Below are 25,346 nucleotides of genomic sequence, written 5' to 3'. Positions count from 1 at the left end.
AACAGCTCCTGGGATCCAACAGTGAAGGTATGAAAAAAATGTTATTTGTCTTCAGGTTTGTTGTCCTTCAACTAACATTAAAGGTACACTCCACTGTTTTAGCTGGCAAAAAGGCTCATTTTACAACTCTCAAAGAGTTTAACAGTTCAGTTTTACCATTTTTAAATCCATTTAGCCAATATCCAGGTCCAGTGGAAGCACTTTTAGCTTAGCATAAATCACTGAAATGGATTAGACCATTAGCATTTCGCCAAAAAAAACTAATTTTTCAATTCAAAGCTTGACTATCTCTAGGACTATACCGGGGAAATATCTTAATGGGTTTAAATGCAATGCCCTAAACCCTTGAGGACTTGGAAACTACACTGTTGTGACGTCACAATTGCATTGTGGGACATATCGGTGCTGGAGTAAACATATAAAGCCGACTCGTTCCCTAGGATCCAACAGTGAAAGTTATGATTTTTTTCTTCAGTTGTGTTGCCCTTCAACTTACATTAAGGAACACTACACAGTTCTTTTTTTTTTAGAAATAGGCTCATTTTACAGAGTTAAAATGTTTGTTAATCCATTCAGCCCATCACCAGGTCTGGCGGAAGCACATTTAGCTTAGTTTAGCATAAATCATTAAAATGGATTAGACCATTAGCATTTTGCCCAAAAAATTAAATTCTTCAATTTAAAGCTTGACGCTCCCTTGGATGTACAACATTGATTACATCATACAAGTGTCCACTACTGTGGGGAATATCTGAATGGGTTTAAATGCAATGGCCTAAACCCTTGATCACTTGAGAACTATTGTGGCGTTATCACATTGAATTCTGGGACATATGAAGCATATGACATATGACTTTCTCCCTGAGGTCCAACAGGAAAAGTTGATTTTTTTCAATTTTGTTGTCCTTAAACTAATAAACACTCTACAGTTTTTTAATAGTCTAATTTTAGAGTTAAATAGTTGAGTTTTACCATGTTTTAATCCATACAGCTGATTTCAGGTTTTGAAGCACTTTTAGCTTAGCTTAGCATAAATCACTGAAATGGATCAGACCATTAGCATCTCGCTTAAAAAGGTACAAAAAATGTATCTGAAGTAACACCGTGTACTAAGACTGACGGAAAATGAATTTCCAGTTAGTAAAATAAACATTAGTGCTCCATTTGTTACAACACTAAACTAATGCACTACATGGTTGATTGTAAAATGAACAACTAAAAAAGCATCGCATAGTGTGTCATTCTTGAAACCCGTTTTAAAAAGTTAGCTTAATGCGAAAATGATCAAAACTATTTTTTAGCAGTTGCTAATGGTCTAATCCGATTCAGTGATTTATGCTAAGCTATGCTAAAAGTTCTCCTGTGAAACCTGTTTTAAAAAGTTAGCATTTTCTAGTTTAGCATAAATCATTGAAATGGATTAGCCCATTAGCATTTTGCCCAAAAAATCTAATTCTTCAATTTAAAGCTTGACACTCCCTTGGATGTACAACATTTATTACATCATACAAGTGTTCACTACTGTGGGGAATATCTGAATGGGTTTAAATGCAATGGCCTAAACCCTTGATCACTTGGGAACTATTGTGACGTGATCCCATTGAATTATGGGACATATGAAGCATATGACATATGACTTTCTCCCTGAGGTCCAACAGGAAAAGTTGATTTTTTTTTTTCAGTTTTGTTGTCCTTCAACTAATAAACACTACTTTTTTAATAGTCTAATTTTAGAGTTAAATAGTTGAGTTTTACCATTTTTTAATCCATACAGCTGATCTCCAGTTTTGAAGCACTTTTAGCTTAGCTTAGCATAAATCACTGAAATGGATTAGACCATTAGCATCTCGCTTAAAAATGTACAAAAAATGTATCTGTAATAACACCGTGTACTAAGACTGATGGAAAATGAAAAGTTGTTACTCTCTACGCTGATATGGCTAGGAATTATACTCTCATTTCATCATAATAATCAAGAAATTTTGCTGCCGTACCATGACTGTAACAGCAATGATATTACGTGGGCCTGAAAATTGTCCCTGTAGGTAGCTATTTAACAGTGCTGCATAATATCATTATTTTTCATCTTCATTTCGGTCTTTAAGGCGGCATTCCACTCCACTTTTAGAAACACACTTCCTTACCTGCCGCCATTTTAAAGTGCGTTCCACTTGATCAAGTAAATGAGGGAAGTTTACATGGATATACCTTTAATCCCGTGATTTTGATGTAAGGGGAGAGAGTTGGCTTCATATGTCCACTCCAGCACCTATATGTCCCAGAATACCAACCTAGGCTCATTCTGAAAACGTACCTCTGCAGATGTTTCTGGAGACTGCGAAATACGTCACTGCGGCACGTTTTTCTGCAGTTTTTGTTTTCGCGAATCAACGAGAGGCCGCTGTGTATGCTTTTTGAGATCTCAACTTTCTCTCGCGAGTGCCATTCGTGCCTGCTGTTCTCGCGTAAACCCACCAGAGGCCGCTGTTGACTGACTTTTTGACTGACTGAGTCGATCGACTGGCCCACACTCCCCCTTCCCTAAACCCAAACAATTTTATTGATTGACCCGCCCACCCACTTCCCTAAACCCAACTAACACGTTTCAAAAGCAATCCAGAAAAAGAAAAGCCCTCGTCTGATTTTTATTTTTGTTTGTTTTATTTTTTGGATTCTGTTTTTGTCTTACCTGCTTTCTGGAACTGCTCTTCACCGGACTCGAACCCTGTTGCTGTGGTCAACTCCTACCTGCGTCTCAAGTCCGCTGAAGTACACGGCGAGCTAACAAGACAAACTGGTTGCAGCCGGAAAGCCGTCCATACAGAGGTAAGCGGTCAGTGCGAAAAGGAATGACGTCATACCGCCTCGTAGCGTTCGTTTAAAAAAATGAAATGCAGCCATACGCACCTCTGGCTACATAATTCGTGGTCTCCAGAAACGTCTGTAGGGCTACATTTTCAGAATGAGCCTGTGTTGCAGAATACTATGAGATTGTGATGCCACAACAGTGTAATTCTCAAGTGCTCAAAGGATTAGGGCATTGCATTTAAACCCATTCAGATGTTCCCCCTGTAGTGGACACTTGTGTGATGGTAATCAATGATGTACATCCAAAGGAGGGACGTACGGAGGGAGGTTAAAAAATTTGACTGAATGCAACACGATGTAACAGCAGAGTCAAGCTTTACTTAGGAAAAACTTTATTTTTTAGCAAGATGCTAATGGTCTAATCCAATTCAATGAACTATGCTAAGCTAAGCTAAGCTAAAAGTGCTTCCGCCAGACCCGGAGAAATGGCTGAATAGATTCAAAAATGGTAAAACGCACCTGTAGAGAGCTGTAAAATTAAAAAAAGTGGACTGTTCCTTTAAATGAACCCCAGACCTTCGAACCATCCAAGAGAAAATGTGAAAAAAATGTGTCCTGTTCCCTCAGAAGACAGACAGTTTAAACAGATTTCATGCCTCTCACAGCATGTGGAACCACTTCAAAAGTAAGCAAGCCTCATTTTAATTGAAAGATTGGTGTTTCGTGCTTCTGTCGGGCCCTAAAAGGATGTACCTCAGGTTTGTTTTCCCACGAGCGGTAAACGAATCATTCTTTCAATGACTCTTTATTTTGACTGATGCCGTAGCTTTTGCTCCAGGCTAATGCGAGAGCTTCAAACTCAATCTCAGAGTGCAAAGAGCAGAATAACAGCATTTCACACACGCCACTGAGTACTTAATATAATTCTCCGCACATTAGCGCTGTGGTCAATATTTATACTTCTTCTGCTTGGAATGGATGGAGACGCACTCACCTCTACGATATGTGAAGAGAATCCGGCTTGAGACATCTGCAAACCAAAGGCCGTACCATTCTGGTTGGTGCCTGTGGAAAAGTCAAACAATACTAAGAAAACTAGACATTTTTTGAGTGTCATATTCACTGCAAGTGTGCCTCTGTAGTTGCTAGGGTGTTCTGAGTGGTTGCTAAGGTGCATTAAATGGTTTTGAAGTTGCTGTGCAGTGGTTGTTATGGGGTTTTGAGGGATTTTTTAAGCTTGTTGCCATGTGGTTGCTACAGTATTTTGGGTAGTTTTAGGTGTTGATGTGAGGTTTGTAAGGTGATCTGAGGGTTTTTAGCTTGATGCCATGTGTTTACTAGAGTATTTTGGGAAGTTTTAGGTGTTGATGTGAGGTTTGTAAGGTGTTCTGAATGTTTTAGCTTGTTGGCATGTGGTTACTAGAGTATTTAGGGTAGTTTTAGGTGTTGTTGTGAGCTTTGTAAGGTGTTTTGATGGCTTTTAGCTTGATGCCATCTGGTTACTAGAGTATTTAGGGTAGTTTTAGGTGTTGATATGAGGTTTGTATGGTGATCTGAGGGTTTTTAAGCTTGTTGCCATGTGGTTACTATTTTGGGTAGTTTTAGGTGTTGCTTTGAGGTTTGTAAGGTGTTCTGATTGTTTTTAGCTTGATGCCATGTGTTTACTAGAGTATTTTGGGAAGTTTTAGATGTTGATTTGAGGTTTGTAAGGTGTTCTGATTGTTTTTAGCTTGTTGCCATGTGGTTACTAGAGTATTTTGGGTAGTTTTAGGTGTTGATATGAGGTTTGTAAGGTGATCTGCGGGTTTTTAAAATGTTAATATGTGGTTACCAGAGTATTTAGGGTAGTTTTAGGTGTTGATGTGAGGTTTGTAAGGTGATCTGAGGGTTTTTAGCTTGATGCCATGTGGTTACTAGGGTATTTTGGGTAGTTTTAGGTGTTGATGTGAGGTTTGTAAGGTGATCTGAGTGTTTTTAGCTTGATGCCATGTGGTTACTAGAGTATTTTGGGTAGTTTTAGGTGTTGGTGTGAGCTTTGTAAGGTGTTCTGAGGGTTTTTAGCTTGATGCCATGTGGTTACTACAGTATTTTGGGTAGTTTTAGGTGTTGATGTGAGGTTTTTAAGGTGTTCTGAGGGTTTTTAGTTTGATGAAATGTGGTTACTAGATTGTGTTGGGTAGTTTTATGTGTTTATGTGAGGTTTGCAAGGTGATCTGAGAGTTTTTAAGCTTGTTGCCATGTAGTTACTAGAGTATTTTGGGTAGTTTTGGGTGTTGATGTGAGGTTTGTAAGGTGTTATGAGGGTTTTTAGCTTGATGCCATGTGGTTACTAGAGTATTTTGGGTAGTTTTAGGTGTTGGTGTGAGCTTTGTAAGGTGTTCTGAGGGTTTTTAGCTTGATGCCATGTGGTTACTACAGTATTTTGGGTAGTTTTAGGTGTTGATGTGAGGTTTGTAAGGTGATCTGAGGGTTTTTAGCTTGATGCCATGTGCTTGCTACAGTATTTTGGGTAGTTTTAGGTGTTGCTATGAGGTTTGTAAGGTGTTCTGAATGTTTTTAGCTTGTTGCCATGTGGTTACTAGAGTATTTTGGGTAGTTTTAGGTGTTGATGTGAGGTTTGTAAGGTGTTCTGAGGGTTTTTAGCTTGATGCCATGTGGTTACTACAGTATTTTGGGTAGTTTTAGGTGTTGATGTGAGGTTTGTAAGGTGATCTGAGGGTTTTTAGCTTGATGCCATGTGGTTACTACAGTATTTTGGGTAGTTTTAGGTGTTGATGTGAGGTTTTTAAGGTGTTCTGAGGGTTTTTAGTTTGATGAAATGTGGTTACTAGATTGTGTTGGGTAGTTTTATGTGTTTATGTGAGGTTTGCAAGGTGGTCTGAGAGTTTTTAAGCTTGTTGCCATGTAGTTACTAGAGTATTTTGGGTAGTTTTGGGTGTTGATGTGAGGTTTGTAAGGTGTTCTGAGGGTTTTTAGCTTGATGCCATGTGGTTACTAGAGTATTTTGGGTAGTTTTGGGTGTTGATGTGAGGTTTGTAAGGTGATCTGAGGGTTTTTAGCTTGATGCCATGTGGTTACTAGAGTATTTTGGGTAGTTTTGGGTGTTGATGTGAGGTTTGTAATGGGTTCTGAGAGTTTTTAGCATGTTGCTATGTGGCTACTAAAGTATTTTGAGTAGTTTTATGTGTTCTTGTGAACATTTAAATGTATTTTGGCCACTTCTTTAATGTTGTTAAGTTGTTGCTTGTATGTTTTGTCTAATTTCTAATCTATAGATGAGGCTTAAGCATTTAATTATGTTTTCTTGCCCTCCAAGCTGAAGATTTTCTCTCCCAGAGCATCAACGATATCCTTCAGAGCAGACTCATCTGTGACACTGAAGAAGTGCTCGTCTGGATCGGTGGCGATGAACTTGATTTCCCTCAGAAATGCTTCAGGATTGATCCCTCGTCGATTATAATAGCCAAGAACCTGCAACGGCGTTGAAATATCTGAGCTATGTTCACCTGTTCGACCTGTGCACCTGTTTGAACACAACTCAAGAATCTGATATCTGGAGGATTTAGCTGGAAAGAAGCAGTAACTCACCGCAATGCCGTACAGGGTGATATTATCCTTCTCACTTTCCTCCACGGCCGCCTTCAGGTCTAGACTGTCGTGCGATTCTCCATCCGTGATCACAATCATGACTTTTTTAGCATCTGGACGACCTCCGTGTTTAAATGCTTGAGTTCTGTTAGAAATGCATTGGGTTTCAAACATCAAAATTAGGGCTGCACAATATATGGTTTCATCATCAATATTCGTAATGTGATCGCAATACTCACATCGCAGGACACGCAGTGTTGAGTTTGTATTATAATTGACTATTGGATCATGTGTTTTTGAGGCCTTTGATTTTAAATCCATTCAGAAATTGTAACTTTAATAATGATTAATTTGATTGTATTGTTTATTTTTTACATGTAGTTATTACATTTAGTCATTTAGCAGATGCTTTTGTCCAAAGCGACTTACAAATAAGGATTATTATTCAATTACTGTACCTGAGCGCTAGTAGACTTGGAAAATGATAAGACTCTGTTTATTCCAATTGTGTTGTTTTCTTTATTGTATTTATTCACTCATTCATTTTTCTTTCGCCTTAGTCTCTAATTTATCAGAGGTCGCCACAGCGGAATGAACCGCCAACTATTCCAGCATATGTTTAACGCAGCTGATGCTCTTCCTGCCGCTACACATTACTGGGAATCACCCATACACCATTCACACACACACTCATACACTATAGCCAAGTTAATTCCCTAGAGCACATGTGTTTGGACTGTGGGGGAAACCGGAGCACCCAGAGGAAACCCACGCCAACACGGGGAGAACATGCAAACTCCACACAGAAATGCCAACTGACCCAGCTGTTAGTCAAACCAGCGGCCTTCTTGCAGTGAGGCAATTCAACGCATTCATTGTGTTCCGTCTTCAGCTTATTTCAAGAAGGTTGCTGGTTCGAGCCTCAGCTGGGATCAGTTGGCGTTTCTGTGTGGAGTTTGCATGTTCTCCCTGCGTTCGCGTGGGTTTCCTCCGGGTGCTCCAGTTTCCCTCACAGTCCAAAGACATGCGGTACGGGTGAATTGGGTAGGCTAAATTGTCCGTAGTGTATGAGTGTGTATGGATGTTTCCCAGAGATGGGTTGCAGCTGGAAGGGCATCCGTTGTGTAAAGCATGTACTGGATAAGTTGGCGGTTCATTACACTGTGGTGACCCCAGATTAATAAAGGGAAATGAATGAATGAATGAATATAAACATAGTTATTGTATCGATTGTAAATACATTTTCACATAAGTTATGGCAGACAGATAAACAAAGTTTACCGAGCCACATTAATCCCAAGAGCAGTCCGTGTTTCTTCTCCGCCTCGCTGGTCGATATTTTTAGCCGCTGCCACAACCTCGTCAACCGTACGGAAATCATCCAGACGAAATTCATTCACGACTCTTTCACCGTACTGGACGACCCCTACCTAGACAATAGAAAACAACACCCGGTGACATCTTTGACTAATCATGCATATTTTCTGTAATATCAGATTAGGTTTTACAATTTTGGACTATAGTTCCTGATTCGCACGAGTACAGTGCTGCTTTTGTACAGAAACCGGTCATTCATGAGTTCACACTGAATAGATTATGCGTATTTGGCGTGCTGTCCGGAGAGAGGGCTCTGAGCTCGGGAAGACACCCTAACTAGTGTTATTCCCCTTATCAGGATAAAGAGAGAGGGTCCGAGCACAGTGTCTAGCCCGGCTCCAGAATGCTCCCCCCTCAGATTTAAATAGGTATCTGGTTTAATAGTGTGGAGTTGGGGTGGTGGAGGGACGCTGAAGTCAAGACAGAACGGAGGTATGACGTGTTTGACTATTTATAGGGGTTTGCTCTTGAGCTGATTGGATAATAGAAGGATTGTGTGTGATGATGAATTAGCCTCGTCAAAGACTGATCGTGCTCCTCACGAAATTTGTTTATAAAACATCACTAAATCAAACCCGGAACAGTCCAAACCGATGTTCCAGGCCATAACTCAGACACACCTGTATCTGTCCTGGACCGATGTAAAACTTCTGTAGCACATTGATCAGGAAATCCTGAACCTCGTACCAGGGGTAGATGGAGTTGGACCCGTCTAACACAATCACTATATCCATGTAGGTCTCGCATCCTGTGGAGAAACTAGCGCTGTCAGTATGCGTGTGACAAAGCGTTTATTAATGAGAAGACGTTTGAAGCTTTACTCTGATAGGCTGGAGCGATGCTGTGGGTAAAGTTGAAGCTGCTGTCGACTCTTGAACAGATGCCAGTACTGTAGTAGGAACTTCCACACTCATAGGACCACAGCGGCCCACATGCCTGAAACACAACTCAGTTTACTCTTTTATTTATATTTTTACAATAACATACACTGATGAATTATTCTTAGTATATATAAAGGTGCTGTTTGTAAGGTTTTGACTCTTTTAAAGCATACAAATACCATGTTTGCAGATATTTAAGAAAGGCTAAGTGAACATATTTGTTTATCTGAAAAGCGATGCTAAAGTCAGTTATTCTGCTTTGAATATGTGCGTTCCATTTTGGAATGTCTGTCTTTGCTTTGATCTCTGTAACTCCGCCTACTGCATGCCAGTTTACCCAATTATATTTCAGCAACCTGGGTTGCCTTGGTGATAAACAATGTATTTAATTTCAAAGTTAATTTTAAGTCTAACTGAATGTATGTGAACACGGCCGAAAATGTAACCTCTAGAGCAGTGTTTCTCAACTGGTGGGTCGCAACCCAAAAGTGGGTCACGGGAACATTTTCAGTGGGTCGTGGAGTTTGTGGTCAAAACAATTGTAATTTATTTTGCTCATACCAGACTTTTATTTTGAAATGCACGCACGACAACCATACAGTTTGACATGTGAAATTGAATTTAGTTATAGCAACAAATATGTCAATGCGCAAGTATGACCCCGAATATGTAAAGTATGGATTTACATATATTGACGACAAAAAAAAGGCTTAAAACCTCAGTGTGTCTTTAAGTTTAAGTTTAACAACTTTATTAATCCCACCAGGGGCAATTAGATTAGGGTAATAGCTTTTCATGATTCAACAAACACAGACAAGTCACTTACAGACAGTGTTAAAAAAAAAAAAAAAAAAAAATCCAGCATGCTTCATGTATAACTTCATAAATACTTGAGAAAAAAAAAAAACCTTGGAAAAACACATGTATTAGAAATGTAAATTTAAAACTTGCTAAAATGTAATGTTGTAAAGCCTTACTGCCTCTGGAACAAATGTAAATTTATATCTGTTGGAAGAGCATTTAATGCTTCTTAACCTTCTTCCAGAGGGCAACAGAACAAAAAAAGGCTTCAGAGGATGGGAGTCATCTCTTATCACACTTTGAGTTTTCCTTAATACTTGCTGTTCATGTAACTCTGCTAGACTCCTCAGAGGTAGACCAATAATCTTGAAGCAAGTCTTGACTAAATTTTGTAGTCGATTTTTCTCTCTAACGGAAAGTGAAGAGAACCAGCATAAAAAGGAAAAGCTTAATAAACTCTCGATATAGGTGGTATAAAAAGTTCTCAGTATGCGTTTTTTCTACACAGAAAGAGTTCAGTTTTCTAAGAACATACATTCTCTGATGCACTTTCTTAGCAACAGCTTCTGAATTCTGCTGGAACTTTAATGTTTGTAGTGAGGTGCTCTCACAAGAGAGCATGAAACCTTCTAAATTAAAACAACATTTAGAAACCAAACATCCCAGTTGCAAGGACAAGCCAGTGGACTATTTTCAAAGACAAGAGCTGAGGGTATCACAAAAGTGCATGCATTTTGTTAAATGACAGCAATAAAATATTGTTTATTTGTAAGTCTTTTGTAATTTGTAAGATTTTCTTATGATTTATCTGTCACTGCTTGTGTGTGTAAACAAATGAAAACAAATGAATTATGATTCCTAAAATTATATTATAGTTGCTAAAAATTTGGGTCGCGGCTTGATGACCATGTAAAAATGTGGGTCTCATGGCCAAACCAGTTGAGAACCACTGCTCTAGAGGACAGCATCAGCCTCCGAAATGAGATGCAGATTCAGGGTTATAAAAATACACATGAGGTGGTGTTTAATTAGCAAATAATACAAATATTATTATAGCTGTAAACATTAGCTGAGCAGAGTCAAGCCGCGGTCACACTGAACTTATCGCCCCATAGACTTCCATTCATGTGCGCGCGAATGCGACAGACTGGAATCGCAAGCTCGTGCGACATGTTTAGCAGTTTGCTGCATTGCAAAGTTAAAGCTTGCGAAATCGCATCACGTGACTGCGTGAGACCAATCAAAGATCAAAACATGATCTCTCTGGACAGAAATTTAACATATGGACCAATCGCTTGCTTTTTTAAATGTTTAATCATCTTGTTTAATCCCGCACCTTTTCGTAGCGCTGTATGACCAAAATCTAGTGTGACTGCGGCATAAGGCTCAATCGAGATGCACGCTCGCTCATGTTTGTGTCATCAATCTGGCAACCTGCGTTTGCACCGAGCCATTGTATATTTTGAATTTGGATTGCAATACCTAGTTCAGCCACTAGGTGTCAATCCTACATACTGCTCCTTTAAAATCATTGAGAAAGTGAACATGAAAATTACCACAAAGCTGTTATCCTTCGGGTTTGTAGCCAGAGTCATTCCCAACCTCATTTTATCTCTGCGTTCGGAAACATTGTTCAGGGATATCTTTCCTTGGAAACAGCCAAATGGCAAGAGAAAATTGAGACAAAAAATATTGTATTATATTATAATCTTATATTACAACTAGGGCTGCACGATACAGTGAAAAAATATATTGTTGAGAATTGCGATAACGATGTTTCTTGTGATATTACATGCCATTTTATTAGAATGATTTTTTTTAGTAACAAATTACATGCTTATGTATAATCAAACTAAAATAAATAAGGTAATATATGTCAAGGTGCAAATATTTAGACTTTAAAACACTATGAATGACTGTAAACTCATATTTGCTGCTGTCATTTGTTCATTTTCAGCTCTAGGTTCATCTTTGGGCTGCTCTAGCCAATAGAAGAACAGCACCTAATGAAAAGGCAGGTCTAAAGATTGTAAGGCTCCATCTGATTGGCCAAATTTGGATAAACAACCTTTGCATGCATCACACAAATGCTTGGCACATTAAGTGAATGTAATATGGATATTGCATGCACTATTATTTCTGTTCATTTTGATAAATTGTGCAGCCCTAATTTTAACACATTTTATTTTGTGGAGTCAGAATGGTGATATGATACCTAGATGCAGTCGTGTGCAGTTTGTGCGTTTGCTATCTAGTGGACATCTGTAGACGTCACCTGTCTGGTGTTCACCGCTGGTCTCGAAGGGAGCTCCAACGAGGAGCCTGAAATACAAGAATATATACTTAGCTTGCTACATGTTCTTTGATATGTTGTGAAATTATGCAGCTTAATTAAAATACATCCATCGCAACCAGTTAGTTACTTAGCGTTATTTATTGCCAAGGAGGATTAGTGTTAGTACATCTTGTATTTGCTTAACTTAATCATTTGAGCAAACAGATATAATGAAAATGCATTGATGGACTTTTATTTAGTTATTTTAGTCTAGCCACCACCTGAAAAATTGAACAACAAACACAGCTGTGTGTTATTGATGGCGTTTCAATCTCACTAACATAGATTTAGACAAATACATGAACAATATTTGGGAGAAATAGACCTTTTGTGTGCAAAGAAAAAGTTGTCTTTGAGTTCAGGTCATGAAAAATGGGAGAACATTTTTTTTTGAGTGTAGGAATGATCCAATACACTGTGGTAACCATCTAAAATACACTATAAATCCTATAGCAACTCTTTAGAAACACTGTAGCAACCATTCAAAATATCTTATCAGCCAATTAAAATAGCAATCGCATAGCAACAATGTTACAATGATCCAGAACACTGTATTAACCGTTCAAAATAAACTTAACTATAAAACCTATAGCAACCCTTTAGCAACACTGTAGCAACCATTCAAAATACCTTATCAGCAACCTCAAATATTATAGCAGTTGCATAGCAACAATGTTACAATGATCTAAAAAAATATAGTAACCACCTAAAATGTACTAAACTATAAACCTTATAGCAACCCTTTAGCAACACTGTAGCAACCATCAAAATACCATAAGAGCCACCTAAAATATTGTAGTAATTGCATCACCACAAATGTTACAATTATCCAAACACAATAGCAACCATCTAAAATACACTATAAATCTTATTGCAACCCTTTAGCAACACTGTAGCAACATCCAAAATACCTTATCTGCCAACTAAAATACCATAACAATTGCATAGCAACAATGTTACAATGATCCAAACACCATAGTAACCATCTAAAGTACACTAAACTACAAACCTTATTGCAACCCTTTAGCAACACTGTAGCAACCATCCAAAATACCTTATCAGCCACCTAAAATATTGCAGTAATTGCATCGCAACAATGTTACAATAATCCGAAACAACATAGTAAACATCTAAATACTCTATAAACTATAAACCTTATAGCAACCCTTTAGAAACACTGTAGCAACCATCAAAATACCTTATAAGCCAAATAAAATACCATAGCAGTTGCATAGCAATAATGTTACAATGATACAAAACACCATAGTTACCATCTAAAATACACTATAAACCTTCTAGCAACCCTTTAGAAACATTGTAGCAACCATCCAAAGTACCTTATCAGCCATTTACAATACTGTAACAGTAGCATAGCAACAATGTTACAATTATCCAAAACAGCATAGTAACCCTCTAAAATACACTAAATTATAAACCAAATTCAAACCATTTAGCAACACTGTAGCAACCATCCAAAAACCTTATCAGCCATTTAAAATACCATAGCAATAGCATAGCAACAATGTTACAATTATCCAAAACACCATAGTAACCTTCTAAAATAAACTTACCTATAAACCCTATAGCAACCCTTTAGCAACACTGTAGCGACCATTCAAAATACCTTATCAGCCATTTAAAATACCATAGCTGTAGCATAGCAACAATGTTACAATGATCCAAACACCATACTGTAGTAACCATTTAAAATACAGAACTTTTGCAACATTGTAGCAATCATTCAAATACCTTATCAACCTCATAGAAACCATCACTATAGCAACCCATAGCAACACTCTTATAACCACCTGGATATTTTCTCCTTAGCAACCTCACAGCAACACCCTAGAAACATGGTGCTAATTTTGCATGAAATTGGAAAGGTCATTTTAATCATGTGTACTTTTTGCTGTCTACTATTAAGGCTTTTATACAAGACTTTAAGACTGTGCAGTATGGCGAACGGTAGCAGATCAGAGCCCAAACAGTCATTTAATGAGAAACACAAACAGGATCAGAAGTTCAGCATTCCAGCAGCGCTCCAGTCGCAGTCATTCACTCCCTGATAGAGGAAAACACTACAGCAGGGAACCGCTAGGCTGATGTTTTTCCAGCTTCTGAGGTATTTCTGAGACAGAGCCAATACCAGAAACCAGCAGCAAAACTCAGTTATGCTGTTCACGTCGAGATCAAGACGTTTAGTGCTACAACGACAAACCGCATCCCAGAGTTTGGCCTCTGAAATCCATCCATGGCAATGTTTACATTCCTGTGCTGCCACTGCGACCTACAGCCATGAGTTTACAATCACAGAATCACTACTGTCCGTCAATACACAGCTCTGTCAAGCAAAAACTACACAACACAGTTGGATTTTTGGGTTTGCATGGTCACCAGTGTTGTCCAGAATGGCCCAGCATACAACTAAACCTTCTCAGACCAGCAAATTTTATTGTTTTCAATGTGGTTTGCTAAATGAGCTGCAAACTAATTAAAGATCTGATGGTTTTACATAGGTTTTTGGCAATTAGACCAGCTAAACCAGATGAAAAGCTAACTTCACCAGACTGGCAAACCAACTAATCCTATTCAGCCCAGCAAACCACATTATTGCAGGTTTAAATGTGGTTTGTTGGTTTTATAGAGGTTTTGGTCATTTGGACCAGCTAAACCAGATGAAAAGCCAACTTCACCAGACTGGAAAACCAACTAAACCCAATAATGCTAGTACCCCAACATAGAGAGTAAGTTTAACTAGTCACAATGGTCTAGTTTCATGGCTTTATAGAGGTTTTTAGGCATTTGGACCAACTAAATCAGATGAAAACCAGTTTCACCAGTCTGATTAAACACCAAACCTATTAAGACTCTTATATTTTAAAGAGGTGAAAAGCCAAATTTTCAAGTGTGAAAAACAAACTATACCTACTGTATACTAAGACTAGTAAACCACCTTATTGCTGGTTTAAATGGGTTTTAACTGGTCAACAGAGTGGTTTACACTAGCCAGAATGGTCTTGTTTAATGGTTTTATAGTGGTTTTAGGCCTTTGGACCTGAAAACCAGTTTACCAGTCTGAAAAAACATCAAGTCTATTAAGACTCACAAATCACCTTATTGCTGGACCTGGTAAACCAGACGAAAAGCCAAATTTACCAGTCTGATAAACCTACTAAGACTACTTAACTTTATTGCTGGTTTAAATGTGGTTTTAACTGGTCAAGAGAGGGGTTTACACAAGCCAGAATGGTCTAGTTTGATGGTTTTATAGAGGGTTTAGGCATTTGGACCAGCTAAACCAGATAAAAGCCAGCTTCACTAGTCTGGAAGACCAACTCATTTTAAAGAGTAAGTTTAACTAGTCATAATGGTCTAGTTTGATGGTTTTATAGAGGTTTAAAGCACTCGGACCAGCTAAAATATATGAAAAGCCAACTTCACCAGGTTTTAAAAATCTACTGAGGCTAGTAAACCACCTTACTGCTAGTTTAAATGTAGTTTTAGGTGTTGTTACTTGCCACAAGAGTGGTTTACTCTAGTCAAAATGGTCTTTTATAGAGATTTTTGACTATTGGACATCCAAAAACCAGCTAAAAGCCAACTTCACCAGACTGAAAAGCCAACTAATCCTATTGAGGCCAGTAAATCAACCTATTGCTGGTTTAAATATGGGTTTAACTGGTCAACATAGTGGTTTACACAAGCCAGAATGGTGTTATTTAATGGTTTTATAGTGGTTTTAGGTATTTGGACCAGCTAAACCAGATAAAAACCAGTTTCATTATTCCGAAAAAACACCAAACCTACTAAGACTCGCAAACCACCTTATCGTGGCACCTGCTAAACCAGATGAAATGTCAAAATTATCAGCCTGAAAAACCAACTAAACCTACTAAGGCTAGTAAATCATGTTACTGCTAGTTTAATTGTAGTTTTTGGATGTGTTTACTTGCCACAAGGGTTGTTCACTCTAGTCAAAAGGGTGTATTATAGAGGTTTTTGACTCTTGGACCTCCAAAACCAGCTAAAAGCCAACTTCACCAGACTGAAAAGCCAACTAATCCTATTAAGCCCCCAAAATCCACATATACTGTATACTGCTGGTTAAATATGGTTTAACTGCTCAACAGTCTAGTTTGATGGTTTTATAGTGGTATTAGGCATCTAAACCAGATGAAGTCCAGTTTTCCCAGTCCAAAAAAACATACTAAGACACACAAATCACTTTATTGCTGGACTTGGTAAACCAGATGAAAGGCCAAATTTATCAGTGTGAAAAACCAACTAAACCTACTAAGACTACTAAGTAAATCGCCTTATCACTGGTTAAAATGTGGTTTTAACCGGTCAACAGAGTGGTTTACACAAGCCAGAGTAGTCGAGTTTGATGGTTTTATAGAGGTCTAAGGCACCTGGACGTCTAAACCAGATGAAAATGCAACTTCGCCAGAGTGGAAAACCAACTAAGGCTAGTAAACCACCTTACTGCTAATTGAAATGTAATTTTTGCATGATATTACTTACCAAAGGGTGGTTTACTCTAGTCAGAATGGTCTTTATAGAGGTTTTTGTAGTCCAAAGCCAGCTAAAAGCCAACTTCACTACACAGAAAAACCAACACATAAATCAACCTATTGCTAGAATGGTAGAATGGTGTATTTTGATGGTTTTATAGAGGTTTTAAGCATTTGAACCAGCTAAAACCTGTTTCCTCTGTCCAAAAAACAGTCTGAAAAACTAAACCTACTTAAACTCGTAAACAACTGTTGTTGCTGGTTTATATTTGTGTTTTAACAGTGTAGTTTTATTTATCAGAATGGTTTAGTTTGATGGTTTTATAGAAGTTTTGGGCAATTAGACCAGCCATAAACAAGTTTCACAGGGTTAAAAAAAATCAACAACACCTACTAAAACCAGCAATTAGGAGTTCTGTCAACCATATTGCTTTGAGACACATAAAAGATTGCATTTGTTGTCTGCATGTCCAGTTCCATCAGTTCCTATAGTTCACCGCTGTTTGACCATCCATTATTGGAGCGTATACTGTTTCTCTTCGGCCCCTGTAGTGAAGGTTTAGTCTATCCTGAGGCAAAGTTATTTGAGGAACGTCTAGTTAAACCGACCCCCCCCCCCCCCCCCCCCCCCCAGAGCCATCTGATGCTAACAAAACATGCCAGGGCTTTCAGAATAAATTGCACTCAACATCTTAAGACGATGGTTTATCTTTCTCACCATAAACAAACCATGAGTATCCTACCATGAATGAATACTTTTGCCAATATTTACCCATTCTTAAGTCGATCCAAACCCGTGTGCTTTTATCCCGCCTTTCATTTACATTGCGGTCAAAGCTAGCACTCTAATTGCTTTGTGAATCAATACAGTGTCAAAAACCTACGCATTATATTTGGATGTGGAAAATAGATCTAGGTTGGCAGGTTATTGGGTTTTCTTATAACAATGGCATGTTACACGGATGTTTCATCCATGATATTTTGGGTTAGCAGCAAGCTGTATGATTGCAACATGGCAGAGAAACTACTCAGTATTCGTTCACTGAATTAACAATTTAAGTTTACCCCAATTCAACACAAAAATACACAAAACATACATGGGTAAAACCGTAAACATTGAGTAAACATCGGTAAAACATTGGTAACTGGAAAGCTGTAGGTCTAAATGTAAACAGAAATTGACTGATAAACTAAAACCTAACTAATATGATGCATTATTTATTGTTGTTGATGTCTTTTTGTTAATAATCAATGAATTATAGACATTTATGAACTGTTTTGAATTAAATATGTTTTGCTTTAAGATAAACTCTACACACTCATCAGTATTTTGGATGCCTTAAAATGCAAACATTTGAAATATGCAGATCTGGGATGCAAATTACAGCATTTTTACTCATTTTTGTGGATTCATGTTTGCACAATAATATCCGACTCAAATCCGTTTAGCAGTCTGAGCCGTTAAAAACGATGTGGTTTTACAAACCCAAACCAAACTGCCTTTGAAATTGAATTAAAACTGGAATTTCAGAAATGCATTTCAGTCTGAAAAGCATGATCGGATTAGCATTTCTTCGACTGTCTGTCTGAACAAACAGATCCGATTTCATCACTCACACTGTGCCGTAACATCTCGGTCCTCCAGCAGCTGTAATCATTGTGCCGTACATCGCATAAAAAGCGTCTGCTAATGTCATTAGAAATATAGACTGATGTTTTTCTTAATCCTCCAGATCAGAACATGATGATCTGTGGATATCCGCATCCCTGAAGGAACACAAGTACTTCATTTAAAGTAAATAAAATAGGATTAGCAAGAAATAATTTTTAGTATGCCAAAATAAAAGCAGGATAATTGACATGTGCAGGACTTTTAGATCAGTGTTAAGTCTCTAAAGGACGTTTCATATCAAAAAGGAGCCTGAAGAAACACACACATGATTCAGAGCATCTTTTCTACAGTGTTTTTAATTGATTTTCAGTGCAAACGTTTAGTTTTACATGATTTATTTGAATTGTTTTATGAAAAACAAGTCCTACAGTACATCATTTTGCTTCTTTAAGGGGCAGTTCACTTAAAAATTACTTGTGTATTTTTTGTTCCTACTACGGAAGTCAGTGGCTGCTTTTTTATCCCTAACATTGTTCAAAATATCTTCTTTTGCATTCAACAGGATAAATAAACTCATAATGGTATTGAGGGAGTGTAAATGTTGAGTACATTTATATTTTGAGTTAACTATCCCTTTAAGAAAATACTGTACACTGTTTTAAATTCAATATGGAGTAAAAATGGCCTTGGTTTGTTGACTTAAATAAAAAGTGAGTAAACCTGTAACCTTGAAATCGTTAAGTAAATTAAAAATGTGTATATCTATAAAAATTAAGTCAAACGCGGTGGCGCAGTGGTTAGCAATGTGGCCTCACAGTAAGAAGGTCGCTGGTTCGATTCCCAGTTGGGTCATTTAGCATTTCTGTGTGGAGTTTGTTGACGTGGATTTCCTCCGGGTGCTCCGGTTTCCCCCACAGTCCAAACACATGCGCTCTAGGGGAATTGGGTAAACTAAATTGCCTGTAGTGTATGAGTGTGTGTGTGTGTGAATGAGTGTGTATGGGTGCTTCCCAGTACTGGGTTGCAGCTGGAAGGGCATCCACTGTGCAAAACATATGCTGGATAAGTTCATAAGTTGGCGGTTCATTCCACTGTGGCGACCCCTGATGAATAAAGGGACTAAGCTGAAGGAAAATGAATGAATGAAGTCAACTAATTGCATTTTACTGTGTAGAGGCCACTTTAACTTCATATTGATTTTAAAACGTGTAAACATATATGCAGACAAACCTTAAATAAACCAGCAGGGGTCATTTTAATGTAGTTTTAAGATACTAAACATTGTTTAGATGTGTTTTGAAGATGAATATATTTAATAAATAAATAGAAATAGAAAATATTTAGTGCATTAACACTCCTTTGACTTTACTTAAAGGTACAGTTCACTTAAAAAGGACAATTTTATCATCATTTACTCATCCTCCAAATCTTATTTCTTTCTTTCGTTTTGTTTGAACTCAAAAGAAAATATTTTGAAGAATGTTGGAAACTGGCAGTCATTTATGGAGACCGGTCAGTCTCAAAAATAATACATAAAAAAATACATGCAGAGCACGATTCACATTTACAAAATCCAATTGGTAAATTCAAAACACAATTCATAAATGCACAAATCCAATTCATAATTAAAAAACAATATATAAATACACAAGTTTAGTTCATATATTTCAAAACACAATTCATAAATGCAAAACACAACTTGTGAATTCACAAGTAAAAATCAAATATTTCCCCAGATTTATCGAATTTGTGTATTTATGTAGTGTTTTTTATTATGAATTGGATTTGTGTATTTATGTAGTGTTTTTTGAATTATGAATTATTTGTGTATTAAAGAACGTGTTTTGAAATGTGAGTTGTGCTGTGCATTAATGAATTTTATTTTGTAAATGGATTACTTTTGAGACTGACCCATCTCCGTAGTCATTGAATTCCAAAATATGTTTATTTATTTTTTACTTGCATGTCAATGTTTGTAATTTGAAGAGCTAAAATATTTATATCCATGATAGTGAATAAATATGGAGGCAGGTCAGTCTCAAAAAAATACATTTACAAAATAAAAGTCACACATGGACAGCACAATTCACATTTACAAAATCCAATTCATAATTTCCAAACTCAATTAATAAATATACAAATCCAATTAGTTTGGTGAAACATTTATGATTTTTACTACTTTCACAAATTGTGTTTTTTTTTTACACTTATATTGTATATTACGTTTATATTATATTCATTTTATATTGTATTTTGAATTTACAAACTGCATTTGTGTATTTATATAATGTTTTTTAATTCTGAATTAGATTTGTGCATTTATGAGTTGTGTTTTGAATTTACGATTTGGATTTTGTAAATGTGAACCGTGCTGTGCATGGATGAATTTTATTTTGTAAATGGATTACTTTTGAGACTGACCCGTCTCCGTAGTCATTGAATTCCATAATATGTTTATTTATTTTTTACTCTGGATGTCAATGGTTGTATTTTGAAGAGCTAAAATATTTATATCCATAATAGTGAATAAATATGGAGACAGGTCAGTCTCAAAAAAAATACATTTACAAAATAAAAGTCACACATGGACAGCACAATTCACATTTACAAAGTCCAATTCATAATTTCCAAACTCAATTAATAAATATACAAATCTAATTAATTTGGGGAAACATTTATGATTTTTACTACTTTCACAAATAGTGTTTTTTTTCATTTATATTGTATATTACATTTATATTATATTCATTTTATATTGTATTTTGAATTTACCAACTGCATTTGTGTATTTATATATTGTTTTTTAATTATGAGTTGGATTTGTGCATGTATGAGTTGTGTTTTGAATTTACGATTTGGATTTTGTAAACGTGAATGATGAATTTTATTTTGTAAATGGATTACTTTTGAGACTGACCTGTCTCCATAATTAAAGCCTTTGAAGACTTCATTGAAGTGACATTCCTCAAAAAAAAAAAACCTGAATAACAACATTCCTCCGGGCTCCTAAATCACATTCCTGCAGGAAAAGCGCGCCACACGCTCCGTCTCGATGCGCAGGAGGGGGTTTGGGAATTACAAGCCACAACACACACATATTTTCCAGAGCGGATCGAGACAAGTGCACATACTTTCCGCTTATTTACCTGTGCACATCAAAGATTCACACAAGCTCTCCATCCCATTGACAAACCTCCGGATTAAACCACAGGAAGCTGACGTGCGGTTCTGAGGTTTTGTTTTGTGTGTCTGGGCTTTTATGAGGCTAAACAATGCGCTGTGTTTTAAAGACCCCAAACTGTGACTGTGTAATGTTTCTGGACTAATTGAATAGCTTGAACTTGAGTTACCGTAAAAGAGCCGGACGAGTTACAGTAATGCCGTGATGCAAGAAGAATTGAAGGAATTGTTCACCAAATAATGAAAATTACCCTATAATTTACTCACTCTCAAGCCATCCTTTGTGTGCCACTTTTATTTTCTCTGTCAAATACGGTCGGAGCAGTTTTTAGTTTTGTCCTGAGTCTTTAATAATGGTTCAAAAAGCGCTTCATTCTGTTGCTTAACTAACCCTTACGCATTTTTCACTTCTTAACTCACTCTACTTTTTTCAGCAACGAGTAATTCTGAGCAATCAGTTAACACTACAATACCGCCACCATGAGTGACTACGTTTACATGGACATCAGTAATCGAATTATTTGCTTTAATCTAATTAAGACAATAATAAGATGAAGACGTTTACATGAGTTGCTTTTTTAATGTTCCTTTCATGATCCCGTTTTACACATAATTCGATTAACGTCATTGCGTCATCGCGCTATCCACGTTTCCTCCGGAGTTTCATGTAATTTCAGGTGTTTCATTTTTAATTTGTTGACTTTAACTGCAGTTTGGCACTTTCACTTTCCTTCAGGAACATTTCATGCATGCCCCCCTGACAAACGAGATGTTGGATGTAGCTATGAACTGCTGAAAGAGTGTAGTTTTAATGAACATTCATACCGCACGCTGAATGGGAGAAAAAAACCTCCGCATTTCACGATGGAGGTGTCTTTGGTCTTAATTCACATGTCTCAATTCGATTTCTCTATAGTTCGATTATGACCTTAATCAAATTAAATGAATCAAAAATGGCTGTTTACATGGTCGACTCTTAATCAGAGTATTGTCTTAATTGCATTAAAATCGAATTATTCGTGGCCATGTAAACGTAGTCACTGACAATAAAATGTGGCGTTGTATAATTGATATATAATTTGCATGATGATGATGATGCAACAGCAGCCACAGGACCAGGGGCAGTTCTAGTTTAAATGGCACCCTGGGCGAACCACCCCATACACCCCCCCCCCCATTTCCTTTATATTGTTGTATTTATTTTTTAATAAATATAACAATTTATTTATATTTATTATTAGGAATATTATATAGTCATTACTCTAAAACAGAAATCAATCCTAAATGTTGCTGGACAACAGGATAACAACTGAAGTGACATGCTAAGATCACTTAAGAAATCTTTTGCATGAATATTCTATATGAATTGACAGTTCTATATAATACAAAAAAATAAATATGTTTTACAGAATTATCTGTTGTCTTAGACCCGACCAGAGTTGCCAGATTGGGCGGTTTTGAACACGATTTTGCGGGTGTAAAATAACATAGGTGGGTATAGAAAAATTCACAAACAACCCCCCCCCTTAGAGTGATTTCCGTTACCGTCACAACACCCCCCCCCCCGCCCCAGCATGATTTCCGCGACCATCACAACCCCCCCCACCCAACTGCACTTAGCATGATTTCCAGAGAACAGGGTGAGTCTTTGTGCATTTCAGTGGGTTTTGGATAGTTTTTGGGCTGGAATCACAAATCAAACATCAACTTTAGTTTTAGTTTTTATCATAAACAATGCACTAACTTTAGCTTTGTCAACTTGCAAAACTCTGAGTGTCGACACCTCTACATAAAAGGCTGTCACTCCGGTTTCACGGCGCATGAGTGGTGCGTATTTTATCGGCGTGCATGCAAATAACCGGGATTCTCACAGGAGCCTGTGTGAAGCGCACAGGAATGGTTTTCTGCATAGAGAATAACAGACTTGCGCGTGCAAAAGATACTGAATGCGAATGGCCCCTAACGTCTTTATTCTGGGATTGCCACTCTAAATTAATAAATCATATCTCAATGCTTTTACTAGGGGACTTTTTTTTTGCGTTCCCAGCAAGGTGGTGCCCTGGGCGATCGCCCATATTGCCCATACCTAAATCTGCCACTGCACACTGCACTGCTATTGGTGGAGTGGAGAGATAGAGCCAATTCGGTGAATGGGGATGATTGGGAGGCCATGATGGGTAAGGGCCGGGAGGGAATTTGGCCAGGACACCGGGGTTACACCCCTACTCTTTACCAGAAGTGCCATGGGATTACTAATAACCACATAGAGTAAGAACCTCAGTTTAACATCTCAATCGAAAGACGGGTAATATTGACATGATGTTTTAATGAATTATTAGAGACTTATTATAGACTTTAATTAATTATTATAGACTGCAATTTTTAGCTGTCCATACCCAACAGGCACAGGACATCAACATGACGTCAAACTGACGTTGTACCCCAAAGTCGTGGGGATATTGCATTTTGTTTGGTAATGAAAATCAGGTTGACATCAGAACTCAACGTCAGGCCAACATCAATGTCTAACATTCAACCTAAAATCAACCAAATATCAACGTCTAATGTTTTTACAGCTTGAAGTTGTGTGGATGTTACCACTGTGACGTCTATCAGACATTGGATTTAGCCTGCCATACCTGATGAATAGATGTCAGTATTTGACGTCAAGATGACGTTGGTTTAAGATGTTGGCTCGATGTTCTATTTTGGTCATTTTCCAACTCAATCTAATATCAACCAAATATCAACGTTATTTGTCGTCATTATTGGATGTCAAAATAACATTGTCCTCAGACACTGGCTAGACAATGGATTTTGGTCACCTGACCTAACCTAATATTAATGTCTCATAACATTGTGTGCCTGCTGGGTATGTTCAGTTATCTTTTCCTTATTATTTGTGTTAAATAAGATAAATTAAAGTGCTGGACCACAACTGAATTACTGCATAATATTTAAAGATACCGGACTTCTTAAATTCCTCCAACTGTGACTAAACAAACAGGTAATAAATGATAACATCTATATCATAACAAACTGCAGTGACGTAGATCTTATGTCTTCATTGTTTTTCGTCATGAGTTTTGATATTTGTTTTGTGCAGAGTTTCCAGAAATCTGCATCTGAATTGCGTTGCTTCAGAAGAGTCGCAGTTTGATTTATTTCAGCAAGATTTACTTCATCTTCCCGCTGGGAGATTTTTCATGGTCAAATCTGAGACTCTGTGTTCGCCAGCAGACAGAGGAACCCTGATGTGTGCGATCGCATTTCACAACGATAAAAAAAACAGTTGGATAACAGCACTCACTGAGAAAATGATCACTGAAGTTCTGCGTTTCTCTGTGATATCTTGGCTGTTTCTCAAAGGCAGCAGTTGAGAGAATGCTCAAATGCTGAAGATTCCCTTGAGGAAAATCAAACTCTGATTTGCCAAAATATGAAATTCTCAGATCTGATTATGAATTCGGACTGGACCTCCAAACCAGTCTGAATTGCATTGGGTATAGTTGTAGGAAATTAGGAATAGCCAAAATTCATTACAAAGATCATATTCATTAATTAATATTTTTTGGCTTAGTCCCTTATTTATCAGGGGTCGCCAGAACGGAATGAACCGCCAACTACTCCAGCATATGCTTTTCCAGCCACAGCCCAGTGCTGGAAAACACCCATACACACTCATTCACACACACACACTCATACACTACGACTAATTTAGTGTGTTCAATACCCATATAGCGCATGTGTTTGGACTGTGGGGGAACCGGAGCACCTGGAGTAAACCCACGCCAACACGGGGAGAACATGCAAACTCAACAGAGAAATCCTAACTGACCCAGCTGGGACTCATACCAGTGACCTTCTTGCTGTGAGGCGACAGTGCTAACCATTTTACTATTTTTATCAGGCAGACGTTACAGAAGCCTGAGGACCAAATCAGTGCGGTTTGGTGATAGTTTTTATCCTGTCATTATAAGACTTTTGAATAAGACCTATTCTTAAACACTATTGATAGCTAGTGTAAAATAATAAATCAATAAATAGTTAAACTAGCATAAATTATTAATATTATAACTATTATAACAAATGGTGAAATGGGTATTTTAGTATTAAGTTACTCTCTACTGAGATTTCTTTTTAAATCAGGTTATATCTTGTATAACTATATTTTTATGAAATTATAAAGCTTGTCTATCATGTTAGGATTTTATAATGTTTGTATAGTGATGTTTTTTATGTTCTTGTTG

At 37.4% G+C, this 25,346-nt stretch overlaps 1 protein-coding gene across 1 annotated transcript in view; it reads right to left on the bottom strand.

Annotated features, from left to right (window-relative positions):
- Nucleotides 1-25,346, bottom strand: part of itga11b (integrin, alpha 11b) — an 84,040-nt gene that overhangs the window by 42,087 nt on the left and 16,607 nt on the right. The window contains exons 3-10 of the mRNA XM_056451307.1: nt 11,671-11,777; nt 11,012-11,103; nt 8,595-8,709; nt 8,394-8,521; nt 7,678-7,826; nt 6,397-6,541; nt 6,117-6,279; nt 3,803-3,873 (exon numbers count right to left, since the gene is read on the bottom strand). Coding sequence (XP_056307282.1) covers nt 3,803-3,873; nt 6,117-6,279; nt 6,397-6,541; nt 7,678-7,826; nt 8,394-8,521; nt 8,595-8,709; nt 11,012-11,103; nt 11,671-11,777 — 970 coding nt within the window. The remainder of the gene's footprint in view (nt 1-3,802; nt 3,874-6,116; nt 6,280-6,396; nt 6,542-7,677; nt 7,827-8,393; nt 8,522-8,594; nt 8,710-11,011; nt 11,104-11,670; nt 11,778-25,346) is intronic.

The sequence above is a fragment of the Danio aesculapii genome, chromosome 25, assembly GCF_903798145.1.
Source record: "Danio aesculapii chromosome 25, fDanAes4.1, whole genome shotgun sequence".
NCBI classification, from domain to species: domain Eukaryota; kingdom Metazoa; phylum Chordata; class Actinopteri; order Cypriniformes; family Danionidae; genus Danio; species Danio aesculapii.
The sequence above is the reverse complement of the archived record's forward strand: the minus strand, read 5'-3'. Positions and strand labels throughout refer to the sequence as shown.